The sequence below is a fragment of the Camelus ferus genome, chromosome 7, assembly GCF_009834535.1.
Source record: "Camelus ferus isolate YT-003-E chromosome 7, BCGSAC_Cfer_1.0, whole genome shotgun sequence".
In the NCBI taxonomy this organism is placed as follows: domain Eukaryota; kingdom Metazoa; phylum Chordata; class Mammalia; order Artiodactyla; family Camelidae; genus Camelus; species Camelus ferus.
Window position 1 is genome coordinate 37,587,326 of NC_045702.1, and position 19,452 is coordinate 37,606,777.

At 36.2% G+C, this 19,452-nt stretch overlaps 1 protein-coding gene across 4 annotated transcripts in view; it reads left to right on the forward strand.

The window, feature by feature from the left end:
* The first annotated feature begins 11,510 nt into the window (after nucleotides 1-11,510).
* The window catches only part of DPY19L2 (dpy-19 like 2), a 77,976-nt gene continuing 70,034 nt past the window's right edge, over nucleotides 11,511-19,452 (forward strand). For 3 of the 4 annotated variants that reach the window (XM_032483726.1, XM_032483725.1, XM_032483727.1), the window contains exons 1-4: nucleotides 11,511-12,154; nucleotides 15,414-15,438; nucleotides 16,759-16,846; nucleotides 18,784-18,921. In XM_032483726.1, the coding sequence (XP_032339617.1) occupies nucleotides 11,776-12,154; nucleotides 15,414-15,438; nucleotides 16,759-16,846; nucleotides 18,784-18,921 (630 nt within the window). In that variant the 5' untranslated portion in view covers nucleotides 11,511-11,775. The remainder of the gene's footprint in view (nucleotides 12,155-15,413; nucleotides 15,439-16,758; nucleotides 16,847-18,783; nucleotides 18,922-19,452) is intronic. The other variant, XM_006191540.3, reaches the window with a different exon arrangement.

Sequence of the window (19,452 nt, forward strand, 5' to 3'; positions counted from 1 at the left end):
CCCTCTATTAGATAAGTTCCAATCCCTCCCCTGATTATAAGAACATTTTGGTGAAATAGTACATCTGGACAAAAAATACAATTTGTTGTATTTTACTTCTGGTACATTAAAATCCTGTATTCAGTTGTTGTTTTTCTTAGTTTCAGAAACCTAAAAGAAGGTCTTCTATTTCCTAAAGGATAAAATTGGATATAGCCTCTTTAGTAGCCTTTATCACAGTTCTGCTGTTTGCTGTGTTCATTTGCTTAATGAATTGTGTGAGAACAGTCACTGTAATGAAGTGTGTGTGTGTATGTGTGTGTGTGTGTGTTGCGGGTGGGGGGAAGGGCATGGGAAATGTTTTATGAAAAAGAAGTTATAAGCCTAATACTATGAAGTAACATCTAATGAAGTTCTTTTTAAGTGCAATATATTTATTTCTGCTAGAAATGTATTATCAACATTATGTAATATTTGAAGCATTACATGTTATTTGTAAACAGCTTAAAATTATATATTACCCCAAATTGTACAGAAGTACAAATGTGTGGATAATAATTTCTTTCATTAAATATGGTGTGTTTTGATATATATGCACACATTTACACCTTTCATTATCTCACACACTTCGTGACTTTTGGTACCTGTTTCCTTACCTGAATAAAAAAAAAAAAAGAGGATTAGGTAAGATCAGGGGTCACAATTGGCCACGCCCAGGCCAGACACAGCCCTGAGTGCTACACAAGGTTTTGGTTTTGTCTTTAATTGCATATGAAAGTCTGTAGAGAAGACATTGCTCTCAAGTTGGCACCAGTTCCCATTTTCCTATACCCAGTACCTTTCACTCATTCACTCTACCTCATGAACCCCTAGAATCGTGGGTCTTTTTGCACCTCTCTGTACTGAATGATACTGAAGACTCCATAAAGCTTAAAGAACTCCTGCCTCTCATTCCAGTCATGAGCTCTTAGATGTGCTGTAATGATATTACACAAAGCAGGCTGACACAAAATAAGATTAGCCAAATTCAAAGTTTTAATCCTTCTTCCACATAATAGTCCTTCAAAACACTTGACATTATCAAACCTGCTTTCAGAAGTCTGCTCTATTACCCTTAATATTTTGTGCATGCCAAACACCAATCTTTTAAAAATCTTTTATTTGGAATAATTCCAAGCTTAGAGAAAAGTTGCAAGAATAGTATAAAGAAACTCCACATACTCTTTACTCAGATTCACCAATTGTTAACTTTCTGCCCCATTTATCATTTGCATTCATACTGAGGAGTGCAAGCATACATACACATACAAATTGTTCTTCTGAACATCTGAGAGTAAGCTTCACATATCATGCCCCATTATCCCTGAGTAATTCAAAGTATATTTCCTAAAACCAAGAAGATTCCACTAAAGAGCTACAGTACAGTTAGCAAGTTCAGGAAATTTAACAATCGTACAATATTGTATCGACCATCTGTACTTCAATTTTGTCAAATGACCCAGTGATGTCCTTTCTAGCATATTTTTTTTCCTTCAGTACGAAGGTTAGATCCAGTTCAGAATCACACATTTAGTTGTCATGTTTCTTTAGTATCCTTTAATCTGGTACTGATAGTTCCTCAGCCTTTGCCTTTTAAGACAAAAGAACTCCTATTTTTCAGTGGCTTATAATTTATTACTATCTTTAGTTATCTTGATGTTCAAATCATCCCAGATTTGGTCATTGGGAATCCCTTAAGTTGGATCCTGTGTCCTCTTGACATGCCCAAATTTACTTTTATTTCCCTTAGCACTTCTTAACTTTCTGGCTTAGTACATTGTTCCAGGCTCAACTTGTACCTTTCTTGCCCTAGCCCTGGAATCAATTTCTACCAGGACCCCAGATTCCTTTTAGCTGGGGAACTGCATTAGTAACCAATATCTGGGTGCCAGATGTGTTCATTGGGGATGTTTCTATACCTTTTCAGCTAACAGAGTTAGGAGTACATATACGTATATAAACCCACACATTCAAATATACGTATGTGTGTGAGTTTGTGTATAAAACGTATTAGAAATCATGAGTTTATGCGGATATCTCCAATTTCAATGTACTCCAATAGGGTCCTTTTCCCCATGCTTTGCCCCAGTTCATATCTGTATTTGCTTTCTTCCTCAGTGAGAATCCTGGCTACCAAGAGCATCAACATACTTATTTACTCAATTCTACCATACACCCCAAATAATTTCATATTACTTCTTTCATACAACTACAATAAACCTTCTACAAAGAGTTCAGGATTTGTTTCCAGTTGTTTCGTTCCCTATTCAACTAAGGGTAAATAGTTAAATGACATGTTTAGCAGTTACTTAGATCAGTTTTTTTTCTCTCCTATATAGTTATGCTATTCATTTGCAATACAACTGGGTTCATTTGTTCAGTTTGCTTACAGTTTTAAGGATTTTTTTCTCTAATTCTTACTGATTTTTTAAAAAATATGTAGAATATTAACATGCTTCCAAGAAAAACCATAGAACTAATAATCAAATATAACAAGATTATAGGGTACACGGTTAATATAAATAAGTCAATTGTTTTCTTATACACCAGAAATGAACAACTGGAATTTGAAATGAAAAATACAGCACCATTTATGTCCGCACCAAAAAAAGAGAAGAAATACTTAGGTATAAATATACTAAAATATGTACAAGATCTATCTGAGGAAAACTACAAAACTCTGATGAATGACATTAAAGAAGATCTAAAAAAATGGAGAGGTATTCCACGTTTGGGGATAGGCAGACTCAATAGTGACAATCAATTTGATCTATAGATTCAACACAGTCCCAATCACAGTCCCAGCAAGTTTTGTGGCTATCAACAAACTGATCATAAAGTTTATATGCAAAAGACCCAGAACATCCAACAAAATACTGAAGAAGAACAAAATTGGAGAATTGACAGTACTCAACTTCAAAACTTACTATAAAACTATATTAATAAAGACAGTATGGTATCAGTGAAAGAACAGACAAGTAGATCAACAAACACAACAGACAGCCCAGAAAATAAATCCATATAAATACAGCCAACTGATCTCTGACAAAGGAACAAAGTCGATTCAGTGGAAAAACAATAATCTTCTTTTAAAAATTATGCTGGAACAACTGAACATCCACATACAAGATAATGGATCTAGATACAGACTTGGCACCTTTCACAAACATCAACCCCAAACAGATCAAAGATCTAAATATAAGAAGCAAAGCTATAAAACTCCTAGAAGATAATGGAAGAAAATCTAGGTAATGTTGGCTTTTTAGATACAACATCAAAAGCATGATCCATTAAAGAAAAAGTTAGTATGATGGACTATATTCAAATTTAAAAACTTCTGGTCTACCAAAGACACTATTAAGAGAATGAAAAGATTAGCCACAACTGGCAGAATATATTTGCAAAACACATATCTGATAATTGGCTTGTATTCAAATATACAAAGATCTGTTAAAACTCATCAATCAGAAAACAAGCAATCCAGTTTTTTAACAGGCAAAAAGATCTATCTGAAACAGACAACACACCAAAACATATATAAAGATGGCAAATAAACATATAAAAGGTCTCAACATCATGTGTCATTTGGGAAATGAAAATTAAAACAACAATGAGATCACACTACATACCTATTAGAATGGCTAAAATCCAAAACACTGACAATACCAAATGCTGACAAGGATAAAGAGCAACAGAAACTCATTTGCTGTTGTAGAGAATGCAAAATGGTACAGTCACTCTGTATGACATTCTGGAAAAGCCAAAACTATAGAGATAGTAAAAAGATCACTAGTTTCTAGGGGTCTGGGAAAAGGGAGGGATAAATGGGTGGAACACACAGGCTTTTTAGGGTAGTGAAGCAATTCTGTATGATATAAGATGGATACATAACATGATGCAGTTGTCAAAATCCAAAAAACTGTACAACTCAGAGTGAACCATAATGTAAACTAGAGTTATGTTAGTTAATAATAATGTATCATTATTAGTTCATCAATTGTAAGAAATGTACCACACTAATGCAAGATGTTAATAACAGGAGAAAATGTGTACAACAGTGGGGATGAAGGGATATATGGGAATCCTGTACTTTCTGCTCAGTTTTTCTGTAAATCGAACACTATTCGAAGAAATAAACTGTATTAATTTTAAAAAGCCAATGAAATACCACTTCACACCTACTATGATGGCTATTATCAAAATGATGGACCATAACAAGTGTTGGCAAGAAACTGGAAACCTTGTACATTGGTTGTGAGAATACAAACGATGTGGCCACTTTGGAAACCAGTTCATCAAAAGGTTAAACATAGAGTTACCACATGACCCAGGAATTCCTCTCCTACATATACAGCTAGGAGAAAAAAAAACATATGTCCACATAAAAGCTTGTACATGCATATTCACAGCAGCATTATTCATAATAGCCACAAAAGTGGAAATAACTCAAATGTCCATCAACTGGTAAACAGATAAATAAAATTTGGTATATCTATATAATCAAATATTATTTAGCTATAAAAAGAAATGAACTACTGATAAATGTAAACATGGATGAGCCCTGAAAACATTATGGTAAGTGAATGAAGCCAGACACAAAGGACCACATATTGTATGATTCCACTTATAAGAAATGTCCAGCAGAGGGCTATTTAGAGAGGCAGAAAACAGATTTCCAGGGGCTGGAAGGAAGGAGAAATGGAAATGACTGCTAATGGGTATGGGGTTTCTTTTGAAGATGGTGAAAATGTGGAATTAGATAGCAGTGATGGTTCTACAACATTGTGAATATACTAAAGTCACTGAATCCTACACTTTAAAAGAATATATTTTATGGTATGTGAATTACATTTCACTAAAGCTGTTACTTTAAAATATAAAAAAGCTATCCAGAAAATATTTTATTTCCATTTTTAAGGGCCCAACCTGTCAACTTTGAGGACTCCCAGGGGAGTGATCTTGTGAGTTAAGAGTGAGCAGTCTAGGATCTTCTTCCTGACTCAAAATTCTTTTTTATCTGTAAAAAGAAGCTAATACTGCCTATTAGATAGCACTGCATGGTTTTAGGCTCTCAGTTTAAATTGGTTTATTTTTATCTCCTCCTTTTTGTTTCCCCTAGGAAGAATTGTAGTTGGTTCTTTGGACCCCCGGGAAAAGAAAAAGATGATATAAATAATTCCTTCTCCATCCTGAGCCTTGATATGGTAATGTTGCTACCTTTTATAAAACACTACATCTATATACTCTACACACATTACCTTACTTAATCTTTGCAACAACTCTATGAGGTAGAAGCTATTAATATTCCCATTGGAAGTATGAGAAAATTGAGGCTTAGAGAAATTGAATGTTCAGAAACCTACAGTAAGTGAGACAGCAGGATTCAAATCCTGTCTGAACTCATAACTAAGATGCTGTGCTAACTCCTATAACAAATATTTCTACATTTTAAGAAAAAAATTTTAAAGTCTACATTGTCTTTACTCTATCCAGGTACACAACTTCAATTAAGAAACATAAAAGCATAACTCAACAATTTTTCTCCTAATGAGTTTTATATTGCCACTGGTAAGTGTCTGGAGAAGAGTTTCAGATTGTAGCAGAGAAGGAAATTTTACAGTTCCACATTTACCTTTGAAGGATTGGTCAATATCTATGTGAAAGCAGGACTCTGCTGCCCAAAGCAGGAGCCTGGCGGTCTTCATATAAACACTTACTACTTATTTATGGATGTTTCCCCTTCCCTTTGTACTTTAGTTACCATTTAGGCTGCTAAAGGACAGAAGTAATTAGAGAATAGGAACAATGAAGCCCACTGTACTTAAGAGACTAGACAGGGAATCAGGGAAGAACCAGAGGAAGAGAGATCAGGGATGGGGTGGAGGCCAGGTTGGGGCTGGGCTGGAGCTAGGCTTAGTTCCTCTGGGTTGGCAGTGAGAGGTGTAGCAACTTGAGGAGAGGAAGGGGGATAAAATGTGGGGTAGACTGCAGTGAATAAGACCATCAGGATGGAATCAGAACACAGATGCAGATAGATGAGGAGAGAAGGGAAGTACTGTTAAGAAAGGAGTTTGATACAGGGCACTCAACAGGTATAACTCAACAGGTATATTTTTCCAGCCACCTAAATGTATGTACAAATACTAACTAGAATCAAATAAGTTTAAAAGACTTTAATAAGGCCTGTAGTCCAAAGTCTTTATTTCATAGTTGAAGAAATCAGACCTAGAGAAGTACTGCCCAGAACATATTGGGTCCGACCCTGCTGTGATACTTCTATCACTGTCATAAAGTTAAATCTCAAGTCAATCTGAAATATTATGTGATATAAAACATAGCACACAGGTGCCTTATGTATCATTTGTTTTTGCTACGTTTTGCATTTAACCTTCCCATATATATACACTACAGTTCATTCTTTAATATATTCTAAGACATCTGCTTATTTATATTAAATGTAATAATTCTTGTATTAGTTACTTTGGTGGTAAATGTTTTAAAAATGTCAATATGCTGGAGTTTGTTAATGGAACTATCATCATTGGGTTTATGGAAAAATTGATTTTTGGGGTGTGGTATATGTATACATGTATGTGGCTGCGTACAGATTGGTTAAGTCATTAAACAGTGGTTACTGAGTACCCTTCTCCTCAAATCAGTAGTGCATATATTATGCAACTGGGCAGTCTTCCCATGTAGGCGGTGAAGGAATTCTCCCAATTAATTAATGGATTACCTCCTTTCCTTTGAATGAAACATGCCTATATAAGGCTGTTCAAGGTTAAGGGGGTCTCATTTCATCTGAAATAGGTTTGGGGAACTAAACTGAGTTTGGGTGGCTGAGAGGGCTCCAGTTTAAAAGGAGAATAGGTCCCCCGTGGACCCAGGAAGTAGAATAGAACTCCTAGAAATCCCAATTTATTATAGATACCTTTTCTCCTACGGATGAAAAGACAGTGTTATGCAAAGCATCACACACAGATGCATTGACATTCAAGATGTATTCTTCATGACAACTTGGGGACTTTCCAATTTCTCCTAAGAAAAAGCCCCTGCATCCAACTAGAATTTAAACAGGCTCTATAAAGTAATTCAATAGCAGCAAATGCGCTAGTTAAAAATGAATCAATCCAAGATACATAGTGGTTTTAGACTGATGCAGTTGTTTTATAAAATATACATGTGCAAAGACATTTCTTCTAGTGGAAGCAACTTACTAAAGAAGAATTTGAAAGGATCTTTTAAAGATAAAAACAGACCAGTTAGAAAATAAATAGCCACCAAAAAGCTTATACCCATGATCATTCTATTTTTGAGACAAAAACAGAGATACAATTAAACATACACTTTTTCATCTTTGTAAACTTACAGGAAGTCTTACAGAAGTATAAAAATGAATCCCATTGAGTTCATCTTTTTAAAACTTCTTAATTGGAATGAATAAAATTACTAAATCAAAATGCTCTAAAAATCTTGGATATGTGATTCAATTATAGTTAGCATAATTATGAGTTCCTAAGAATTTTGCTACCATCTTTGGGACTAACTAATGATGATACTAGAGATACATAAACATTTGGATGTCAATTCCAACTCCCTGCACCATAAGAGGAGAAAAAAGCACTTTAATGTATAAGAAACTGTGAAACAAAACCAACAGAAACCCATCTCTTAGCAGATTGTCAGTTAAAATGAAATTGGTATTTTAAATTATCAAATTATAAGTGGAAAACTTAACATTTCCAAAATGATGTTCACTGAATTACCTCTATCTTTCCTAATCTATATAGCCAAACTAGATACAGATATAACTAAACTAACCACTTGAATTTATATCTAGGCATTTGTGCAAAATTAAAATGTTTAAATTTGATTAAAAAGTATCTGAATCAATGAAAGCAAAGTCATTATTATTTAGAAAATCAAACACTGGCCAAAATAAATATCTTAATTATTTTGATATATGAAATATGCTCTGTAATTATTTTTATGCAGGGTTACATTTGGAATTTCTCTACATTTCATATTTATTAAACTGATCTATTACAAGAATAGTGATCTTTTTCTTTTTAAAAATTACCTGAATAGGTTAAAATTCTGATTTATAATTCATTACTGCCATCTGCTGGTGATATAGTTTCACTGCCTTTTTTTTTTTTTTTTTTTTGGTAAAACAAATTGCTTTACAAAAAGACTAAGAAAACAGAGACAAGTTTTAGATATAAAAGATTGGGAAATCTCTATGTAAGAGAAATAATTTGCTATATCACGAGATATCTTTATTTCAAAGAGTATAAGATAATGCAATAATATAGTGCATTATATCAAATTACACTATTTTAATTGTCAGTTGAGGAGGGAGGGAATAGCTCAAGTGGTAGAGCACATGCTTAGCATGCATGAGGTCCTGCGTTCAATCCCCAGTACCTCCTCTAAGAATAAATAAATAAGTAACCTAATTACCTTCCCTCACCAAAAACAAAAACAATGATTTTCTTAACTGTCAGTTCATCACATAGTAAGTATTGGGCACATGGATTTAAGTCATTGTCCTTAATAAGCACGTAGCTGAAATATAGCTCAAATAACTAGGTCAAAATAAGTGAAAACTGTTAGAGAAGTTACTAAAGATGAAAACATGCCATGATTCTATTCAACTGAATAAAACTAAGTGTCACATCTTCCTTCACACACACACAATCTATTCCTCGCCTAAGAGAATGCATAATTATTTAGGCAATGTCTTTTAGTTTTCTAAATTAACTAAGGAACCCAGAACTCATATTACTGTTTGATGATAGAACTAACATATAATTTAATCAGAAAAATTCAGGTGAGCAAAACATTAACTGGAAGTGGTACTCATCAGTATATTCTGAATATGGTCACTCTTGAGCAAGATATAGGAATTTTTCTTTCATTAAGCATGTAGTGTTTTAGGTGTTTTAGCAGTTTTCAGATGAGGAGATAAAAATTAGAGTGGCTAGGTTACTAGCTCAAGGCCACACACTGATAATCTTCCATATATGAGTCCTCTATGTAAAAGATTTAGAATGTAGCCTGGAACATAGTTAATTCTGTGTATATACTATATATCTGAATCATACATATCTTGCCTCTTTTACCTTCAACACTGTATCATGAGCATTTTCCTATTCAAAATTATTTTAGTCAATTTAGTAATGCTTCACTGTATAAGTGTTCTGTAATATTTTGTTTAATCTACAGATTATTTCTAATTTTCACTTCTATAAATAATAGTACAATGATTCTTATAAAAAATATTTTTAAATAGCAAAAATGACCAGATTCGTACTCGCAAGTGCTAGACCAAGGGTAAGAATATACTTTATTCTGTGAGACATAGAGTGACTTGAAGAACTGGAAACTCCAAGAAACAAACAAATTCACCAAAAAGAGAAACATAAGAAATAGGCAAAGTAGACTGAAGAGAGGGAAATCAAAATCAGAAAGTTCAGTTCAGAGTTTTATAAGAAAATGTCACTGAAAACATCTGGTCAACATTCCAGTAGCAGCCACTCCTTACTTCCCACAAAAATACCCACTTCTCATGAAAAACAAAGATATAAAATCACTTGAATGAATAATCTACTAACAAAGATCTTCAGATTATCTTTTTAAAAATTCAACAAGATATAGCTTAAAATAAACACATCTATTAGAATCACAGAGAGTTGAAGGATAAACCCTGGGCAAATATGGATTCTTTAAAAAAAATACAGATGGCCATATCAGTTTCAGTATCATATCAGTAAAAGCAGGGTGTATAATTCAGCTGACTTGAAATGTCTATGGAAAAACATAAATTTCTCCGAAATTGATACAAGTAGTAGCAGACAATGTAAATATACCAATAATAATAAAGGAAACTGAAAGATTAAAGAAAAAAAAAAGAGGCTCCAGAATCAGCTGTCCTAATGCAGACAAAATGGTGCAAATCTCAATTCATTTTGTGAATCTAATTCTAATAAAAAAGGAAAACAATAATTGCACCCCACTTGATCAAAAACAGTATTAAAATACTCATATAAAAATAAGGTATTTTATTTCAAGTTTGCATATTTATTCAATAATATATTTCTATCAACCACCCATAAATACCTTGTATTTTAAACTCAGTAGTGGACGATTTTTTACCTGCTGAAACTTGGGCAAATACATCCTTGATCCAGGGTTTCCTAATTAGTACAAAGTTATTACATGAATTAAATAAGAAAACATTTTAAGCACCCAACACAGTGCCAGGAATGTAAAAGTGCTCCCTGAAAAAATCTTACAAACCAATAGATTAATAACAACATTTATTTAATTTAAATAAGTGATAAGATGACTAGTACTGTTGGTACCTGCTTTAGACCTTCAGAGTAGAGGAAGTAACATGGGCTGGAGAAAAGGCTGGGGCTGGCGCACGGAAAGTGATGGAACTGAGACGGGCAGGGAAAGCTGGACAGAAAGCTCCAGGAGAGTTTTTCAGGATGAGCAAAGGGATAGTTACGGAGTCTCTCACCATGGATCCAGTCGGAAAAACTGGAAAGGAAGATTTGTGTCTGGGATGTGGGAAATTAAAGTTGAAGAGGCAATTGGGGCAGATTACTGAAGGCACTGATGAGCAAGCCCAAGGCGTTTACATTTTATTTGCAGGCCAGTAGGGAGCCATGAACATTGTTGAGCGGTGTTGCATCAGGAAAATGAACCTGGCCACAGTGAGCCGTAACGTAGACTAGATGGGGGAGAAGGGGCTTGGGGAGTTGGACCCATGTAAAACAGAAGGGAGGAGAAGTAGGGTGGGCCCCAGGGCACGGCCTGCAGCGGAGGACACGGAAAATGCGCACGGCCCTTGCCCACCGCTGCGGCACCATGTGCGGCTGTGCGGTGTCTGTGCGGCTAAGAGCTCCCCAATCATGAGGTCCTGGGTGGTTTCTGGTTCAGGAACGTGAGAGGGCTGAGCACAGCTCCGCACTCAGCTGCTGAGGAATTCTGAGCAACCGTGTTTGGGACACATAATTTTACCTCAAGGATGGGTCAGTAAACGCTGTCCTCAAAGGCGACGTCACCGAACTCGCGTCAACCTGAGGCTCTGGGGTTAGACTTCACCCGGCTCACGCCGGCTCTGCACCTGCCGCCTGTGGCCTCGGACCTTTGCCTCAGCGAGGGAGACGGACTCTTGAAAGCCCAGTGCAACGTGTTGGAGGGAGACCAGGTGAGATGCTCCTCAAGTGCCGGGCGCATCGCAGGCGCTCACTTCTCTCCCTCGCTTTCTGTGGTGATTTCTTTCAATTAATTGTCCTTTCCCTTCAACCACCTCGAGACAGGCAACTTTTGGGTAAAAATAACGAAGCTAACACTAATCTCGAAGAAAGTTATTAACTCTAAGAAAGTTCCTCATACTTGTCCGCCAGCAGGGGGCGATACCAAGCGGCGAGCTGGGCGGCGCTCGTGGGAGGAGGCGCGAGCGGCACGCAGAGCCTGCGCACTTGGGCGGCGGTGGGCGGCGCACGTGGGAGGACGCGCGTGGCAAGGCGCGCGTGGGCGGCGCAAGAGCGGCGCGGGGCAGCCTGGGCCTCCCCCACCCCCCCTCCAGGTTTCGCGGTCGCCTTGACGACCAGGCGGCCTGCAACGGCGGCGGGGTTTAGTCGTTGAGCGGGCCTGGGAACCAGGCCCCTGCGGACCTCGCCCAACTCGGCCGGCCCCTGCCGGAGTCAGTCCCAGCTCCCTCCGAACAGGGACTATGAGAAAATGGTCGGGCAAACGAGGAGTAAGCTCAATGAAGCGGCTTCAGAGCCGTTGCATTCACCCCGCTCCATGCAGTATAAGCGGCGGCGCCGGGCCACCGGAGCTGGGGAGCCGGAGTTGGAGGAGGAACCGAAGGAGGAGGTGAAAAAGCCCCAGCTGCCTTTGCCTGTAGGCGGGGGGAACCTGCCAGGGGGCGCCCGGAGATACTCGCCGCGAAGGACCCGAAACCTGAACGCGCAGAATTGCATGCAGCTGGAGGTGGTCTCAAAGACACTTGTTCTGGACCGCTTCCAATTCCTCAGCTGTTTCCTGGAGCAACTCCGCGACAAGGTGCATCTATTGCAGAGACGTCAGTTCACGGGCAGTATCACCTTCTGCATAGGTGAGCAGAGCCGACCAGGGAGAGCCGTTCGGCAGGAGCCCCGACGGCTCTGGGCCAGTGCACTCCCGCTTTCACACAAGGGACTCTCAGACCCTCTGAGCCTCGGGTTGGCAGTGGTTTTGGTGAGTCTTGAAGATCAGTTTCATAGGCAAGCCTAGCAGGAATAATGGCAAGGTGTAATTTCTGGAAAATCTTTGAGAAGAATTCAAAGCCCTTTTAGTTTTTTTTTCCCCAGGGTTTTCAGACATAGTGATCATTTCATGTGTCACCAACAAAATGTCATCATAATCAAGGCAGCCATATATCACAAGTTGTGAAAACGATTGTTTAGCTCTTAGGGGCGGGATTTAGACATATTTTTTCTGCACTTTGAATAAAGCAAAATAAAGTATCGATTCTTTTAATTAGCTGAGAAACTTTAATAGTGGAAATAAGGTCAAGTTAGGCAATGTATTTCCCCATGTTTGTATTCATTGACTTTCATCTTGCTGAGGAGCTTCGATGCCTACACTGGGAAATTTTCTTCTTATTTGCATTCCTCATCTTATATACCTGAAGAGGTAACTTAAATGTTGCTGTTTCATTAAAATCAATTTTGAGCCCAGTCCTTGCTCAGACTGGCTGCTGATATAAATTGAAACATAGATAACTATCTCTTAATGTAAGTTGTGGGGTTTTTTCTATCCTAAGTTGACTGCTGATATTAAAGTAGAATGAACCTCCACATTTGGAGTGTTTTAGAAATACTTGAGAAGAAAATAGATAGGGGTTCATATTTAGATTTTATCAGATGTCTAATTATGGCAACACATACATCCCACTCCAGAGTCAACATAATGTTAGATACCTAGGTGTTTTGCATCCTAAACACAAGCTCTGGTGCGCCCTCTACTGGCACATTGAAGGCACTCAATGAATGTTGGGTGAAATGATGACTGAGTATATTAAGTGCTATGGGAGTTGAAAAGAGTGAACTAATACTTTAGGATGGGAAGTGGGAAATGAGATCAGGGGAGACTTTTAGGAAAAGGTGGGATTCGAATTGTGACAAAAACTGGTATTTGGACGTGTGAAGCAGAGGACAAGTGTAAGTGGCTGATACACCAGCATAATCAGAGTCATGGAAGTAAGAAAATACAAAAGCAAGGGAAGGCTGAAAGTAAGGGTACAAAAAGGTACAAAAAAGAAGAAATAGGGAGTTCAAAAGATTGGCTGGGACCAGCCACGGAGAATCTAATTCAAGTCTGGGTTTAAGGCATTTGAACTTTATTCTGTAGGAAGGCACTGATTGATTCTTTTCTTTAGGAAAATAATTTTTTTAATGATGTGAAATGCCTCATTAAAGTTAACCATTTTTAAAGTGAACAATTTTATAATGTTTAGTATATTCCAACAGTGGCATTGAATGATTGTTAAATAGAGTGACGTGATCAGAAGTGTACTTCAGAGAGATTAAGTTGACAGCAGTATGTAAAATGGACTGGATATAAACTGAGAAAAGAAGCAGAAAAAAATGATTGAATACTAGAATCCAGGCAATAGTGGTCTTAAGAAGGTAGCAACGGTTGGAATGGGGAAGAAAGGACAGAGGTGAGAATTGATGGAAACATTGAGAGAGCTGGGTAGGTGGTGAGGTAGAAGAGTGAAAAGAGAAGGGAGAGAGAATGTTCAGGCAAGAGGATTATAGATTTAGGAATTATCTGTGTAGAAGTGTGTTTAAAAAAAATAAAAATTGAGTAAGATTGCCAAGAGATGAAAGAGGGCAAAGTAAAGATACTTGGGAAACACCTCCCCCATACTTAGTTTTAAGAGATGAGAGGAAAGGAAAAGCCAGATAGATAAGCATGTAAAAACAAATGGTCAGCAAAATAGAAGAACTGGAAGAGTTGGTGTGATGGAAGATGACACAGGAAGAAATCCAGGAATCTGGTCAAATGCTACAAAGAGATTGAAAAGCATGAGACTTGAAAGAGGCTATTGATGTTGATAACTGAAGGTCATTGGTCATTTAAAAGAGTTACAAGAACTTATTAAAATGAAGGTGGCTAAGAATCTTATTAAATAATGGCAGGGGGTGGAGGAGAGAATATTTCCTAGTTTGAAGAGCTTCTAGATCTAGAGAAGTGTCCTAAGGCTTAGGAAAATCGAAGGCTAAAGGGAAGGATTAAGGGGACAGTACGATTGAGGTTCCAATAGTTGGGAATGGTTGATGGGGCAGTCTTGGAATAATTGGGAAGGGTGGAATTAAAAAGGCACAAATTTGAGAAGCTAACTGTAGAAAAGAGAAAAGATGCTTCCTCTTCTGAAATGACAGAGATTAGAAAAGCAAGGATTACTGTATAGAGAAATGTTGAAGTGGACATAAGAGAAGTTAGGAGTGCTTGCAGCAAATGATCTTTGTCTCAGTAAAGAGTAAAGTTGGGTCACTTTCAGAGGTGAGCTTGACAGAGACAGGATACAGGGGCTCAGGAGATAGGCTTTGTATCCCAGCTTTGGAAGGAGTGGAGATAAGCACTTCATGCGTTTACAATATTGGCATCGTTATACCTTAACCATTTTATCAGGTGTGGAATGTGGGGTAAGGGAAGGAGGGCAGTGAGAGACATGAGAATCTTGTGAGGATTTTTAGAAAGCTAGATGGACTTAGTAGGATATTTGATCATTTACTTAAATATCATTTTTAAGAGTTTTTGCCAGTTTATATAATTGGAGAATAAGAAAGAGGATATAAATACAGTCGAATAGGACACTTTCTGAGTATCTTAACAATTAATGAAACCTATCAGAGGGGCATCTGTTTCAAGTCGAGAGGGACGGTATAGATTTAATTTTAAAGTGGTTCAGAGTATATTATGATAGAAAGTTAACATACGTAGTAAGTATATACTTTTTCTATAAAGAGCCAGGTAGTAAATGTTTTAAGCTTCATAGGCCACATACAGTCTCTGTTACCTATTCTTCTTTCTTATTTTTACTACCCTTAAAAAATGTAACAAGGATTTTTAGCTTTCAGACAATGCAAAAAAAGACCATGGGCCAAAGTTTGCTGATCTTGGTATAAAACAAGTAAATCTTCGGAAGAATATTGAAGAGTAGTAGGAATGAGCTCAGGATGGTAAGAATATGGAAAAAAGGATGGAGAAGCATAACTGGGAATTTACAACATTGTAGTGGTTTTTTAAAAATTATTAAATACTTGTTTTAGAGGTATACTATAATAAAGCAGCTTTTAATGACTTTTTTCTTTTTTTCTTTTCAGCTGTCTTTGTGGGAGTTTTGCACTGGTAAGACTAATTTGAAATAAATAAAAACATTTGGATTAAAAATTGCTATCACTGTTTGCATATAATAAAATAATAACTGCTTGGTATGTGTATAGAACATCTGTATGTGCACCAGCTTACATATGAAACTTTGTATGTGAAACAGCATTTATAAATGGGTGCATTAGGGGAATAGTAACTTATGAGTTAAAATATTTTTGCTTTACCAAAGGATTCACCAGTATATTTCTTAAATACCTAGATTTTCTAATGTATTTTGCATGTTTATCTCATGTAAAAATTTTTTATTTTATAGTAATTGAGTGTTAGTGATGTAAAGTTAGAGATAAAGTTTTAGTTAACACCTGTCATTTGGAAATCAGGTAGAAATGAAGATAAACACTCTCTAATGGTAGTACAGAATTAAATGAGCCTTTCAGTGTGCATACACATGCACATTATTTTATACAAGTGATCTATTTGTAAAAAAAACTGTATGTAAAATAGTATTTTTCCTCTGACATATCTTCATTTCTAACTGAGCTCAAGGATTTCGACTCTTGGGATGAATGAGATTGCCCCACATCCTGTTGGGACGTAATGTTTTGACCATTAGTCTGCAGGGAGATTTCAATGTTAAATTAAGGCTGTAATGATCAGAAACATTTCCTGCAGCTATTGGTACCCTGGCATATGTCCTACATGTAAATGAAGGTGAGTGTTAGACAGGTTTACTATATGGAATTTTGCTTTATTTTCTATTTCATTGGAGAGCATTTACTATATAAATTAAGGATAGTGTAATTACTGACTATAACTAATTTTACTTATCACACATGCTCCTATTTTCAGTCCCTACAGCTGTTTTTTTGAGTTGCATTAATAAAATATCTTAAAGTACAGTCTGGTGTTCTTTGGCATTTTATGTAGTATTATCTTATTTAAAAATTGCTTTAATCTAAGATAATTTTATTTAAAATTATATTCCAAAGCTTTTCAGCAATTAGAGGCATTTCTCAAACCTCATACATTAGAATAACTTGTGAAACTTAACAAAAACATGCCTCTGTTCTGATTTAGAGTCCTGGAGTGGGAGGAGGGATAAAAATACCTGCAGGAGTTTTAGATGTACAATGAAGAACCAAAGAGTGCAGGAATTTCAGCTATGTGCTAATGCTAACATATAAATGCCTAAAAATACACAAGTTAGTAAGCAAATTATAAAATTATCCCAGTATTCATTATAAAAATTTATTCTTTTTCCTTTTTATGGTTTTCATACTTTGTTCATAACAGTTACTTTAGTAATTTTTTTGAAACATGTTCTTTTTTTTTGCCTAGGATGCATTTGGTAACACTTTTTGAAAATGATCGTCATTTTTCTCACCTCTCATCTTTGGAACGGGAGATGACTTTTCGCACTGAAATGGTTAGGTTCTTTCTTCTAATGAATGAATTTGTGGTTTAATACTAAGTCTATAAGGTAAAAATTTATTAGGAACTGAAATGAATTTTTGGTGAACTGCACTATTTGTCAAGCTATAATCTAGGCTCAAAGTGGATTAAAGACCTAAATGTAAGATCTGAGACCATAAAACTCCTAGAAAAGAACATAGGCAGAACACTCTTGGCATGAATTGTAGCAATGTTTTTTGGATCTGTCTCCTAAGGCAAAAGAAGTAAAAGCAAAAATCAACAAATAGAGCTTAAGTAAACTTAAAAGACTTTGCAAAGCAAAGGAAACCATCCACAAAATGAAAAGACAACCTACTGAACCAGGAGAAAATATTTGCAAATGATATGACTGTGACATTAAAAACACTCATGTTGTGCAACCATCACCACCATCCATCCAGAACTTTCTTATTATCCCAAACAGAAACTGTACCTGTTAAACACTTAGCCCCCCCACTCACCTAGCTCCTGCTGACTTTTATTTGACTCCCTGTCTACAAATTTACCTAGTCTAGTTATCTCAGCCACTGCTTTTGAATCTCACCTTATAGCCCCTTAAAGCTCTGAAGAAAGGGATATGTTAGCAGTTTGTAAAGCATTTGAATTTTTAATATAGGTATTACTTCCAAAGAGAGCATTAAAATATTATTAAATAAGGAGTGTAGCTATGGCAGAGTCTGAGCTTTGATGACAGATCACTAAATTTGAATGGCAGTTCTATGCTTCATTGTGTGATACTGGTCAGTTAACCTGTCTGATTCTCAGTCTCATCTGTTAACTAGAAATAATGCCAGCCTTACAGGATTTTATTAAAAATGAAGGAAGATACTGAATGAAGTACATAGCATAGTACCTGGTGCAAAAGTAATAGCTGTTATTAATAAGATTTATATGTTTTTATATATCTCTAAATACAGACATGCATATTAGGTATCCTTTCATAGTATTGCCTTGTTTCTGTCATAAGCCAAAGACAGAAATCTTTATATGATCTCTTGTTACTAATCAAAACTATGAGGAAATGCTCTTTCAGATACCAGCTGAAACATATCTTTAATTTAGTAGTCACTAGTGTTGCTTAAACTATCAAAAGTAAAGTACCTGTAGTTGTATGAGGCAGGAGTGAGTATAGAGTTGAAGATTATTTTTAATGTTTTTTGAGGAGAATGTATTACAAACTGTGTGGCCCTTTATTTTTTAGGAAGGAAAGCAGGAAACTGATGAAGTAATCTGAAACAACGTGCTTTTGTTAACTTCTGAATTTTAGCTATACAGCACTTTTACTGGTCTAATAAAGTCATTATTTCACATGCTGGAATAATGCACTAAAATAATCCCTTTTTCAGGACACAGCGTTTGTGTCGTGAACAACAGTCGGTTGACGTTTAGTTAGCTTTCACTTTATACAGAGCCAATAGATGGAGCTACGAAGTAAGATGAAAGCATGAACTACGTCTCATGATGCTTATGATCATTATTTATTTCTTAAGAGTTGGAGAAAGAGAAGTAATTTTCTGTATGCAAAATTGTACATGTACAAGGACATAAAGTCACGTCTGTGCCAGAATTCATCAGATCTCAGCCTAGTCTAAGCATCTCATGATGTGGGGATAAAAATCAAGCTTGGTGGAATTAAAAATATATTATATACATACTTTAAGGTATGGTTAGAAAACCTCCTTAAAATGTTTAACCGCCCCTCCAACTCTTTCAAACCTACAGATAATATGAAAGAATAGCACAGTAATAACCTGCAGATGTATGATTTTTTGAGTCCAAGAATGCAATAGTGAGGAGAAATTAGGAAGTCTTGCTACCATTTTCTTTTTTTCAGAAGAAATTGTTCAAAAAGATTTACAGAAACAAATTTTCAAATGTTTACTTACATTGACAATTTGTGCTCTTTTAAAGGGACTTTATTATTCCTACTTCAAGACCATTATTGAAGCGCCTTCATTTTTGGAAGGACTGTGGATGATTATGAATGACAGGCTCACTGAATATCCCCTTGTAATTAATACAGTGAAACGCTTCCATCTTTATCCAGAGGTGAGCAATATTTGGGGACAAATATTTGTGGATGGATTTTTTTGTATCATGTAAAAATAGAAAGTAAGCACAGTGATGATATAGAAAGGAGGTGACCTTTAAAGTTTATTGATTGTATGCATCCTTATAGTTAAGCAGAGTATCAAAAGTTCCTCTCCTCAATTTAAAGACCTTCAATCTGTAACATTGCTAAAATCATTAGTTCTAGGAGTTTTTCTAAATTATGTCAGTACAAATAGAGACAGTTTTATTTCTCTTTCTCCAAACTGTCCCTTTTATTTCTTTTTTTTTTTTGCATGGCTAGGATATCTATTATAATGTTGAATAAGAATGTTGAAAGCAGATACTTTTCTCTGATTCCCAGTATTAGGAGAAAAGCATTCAGTCTTGCCCTGTTAAGTGCAATGTTAGCTGTAGATTTACAGAGATGTTCTTTACTAGGTAGAAGAAATTCACCTTTATTCTTAGTGTGCTGAGAGTTTTTATTTTGAATGTTGGATTTTGACAAATGCTTTTTCCCTACATCAGGAG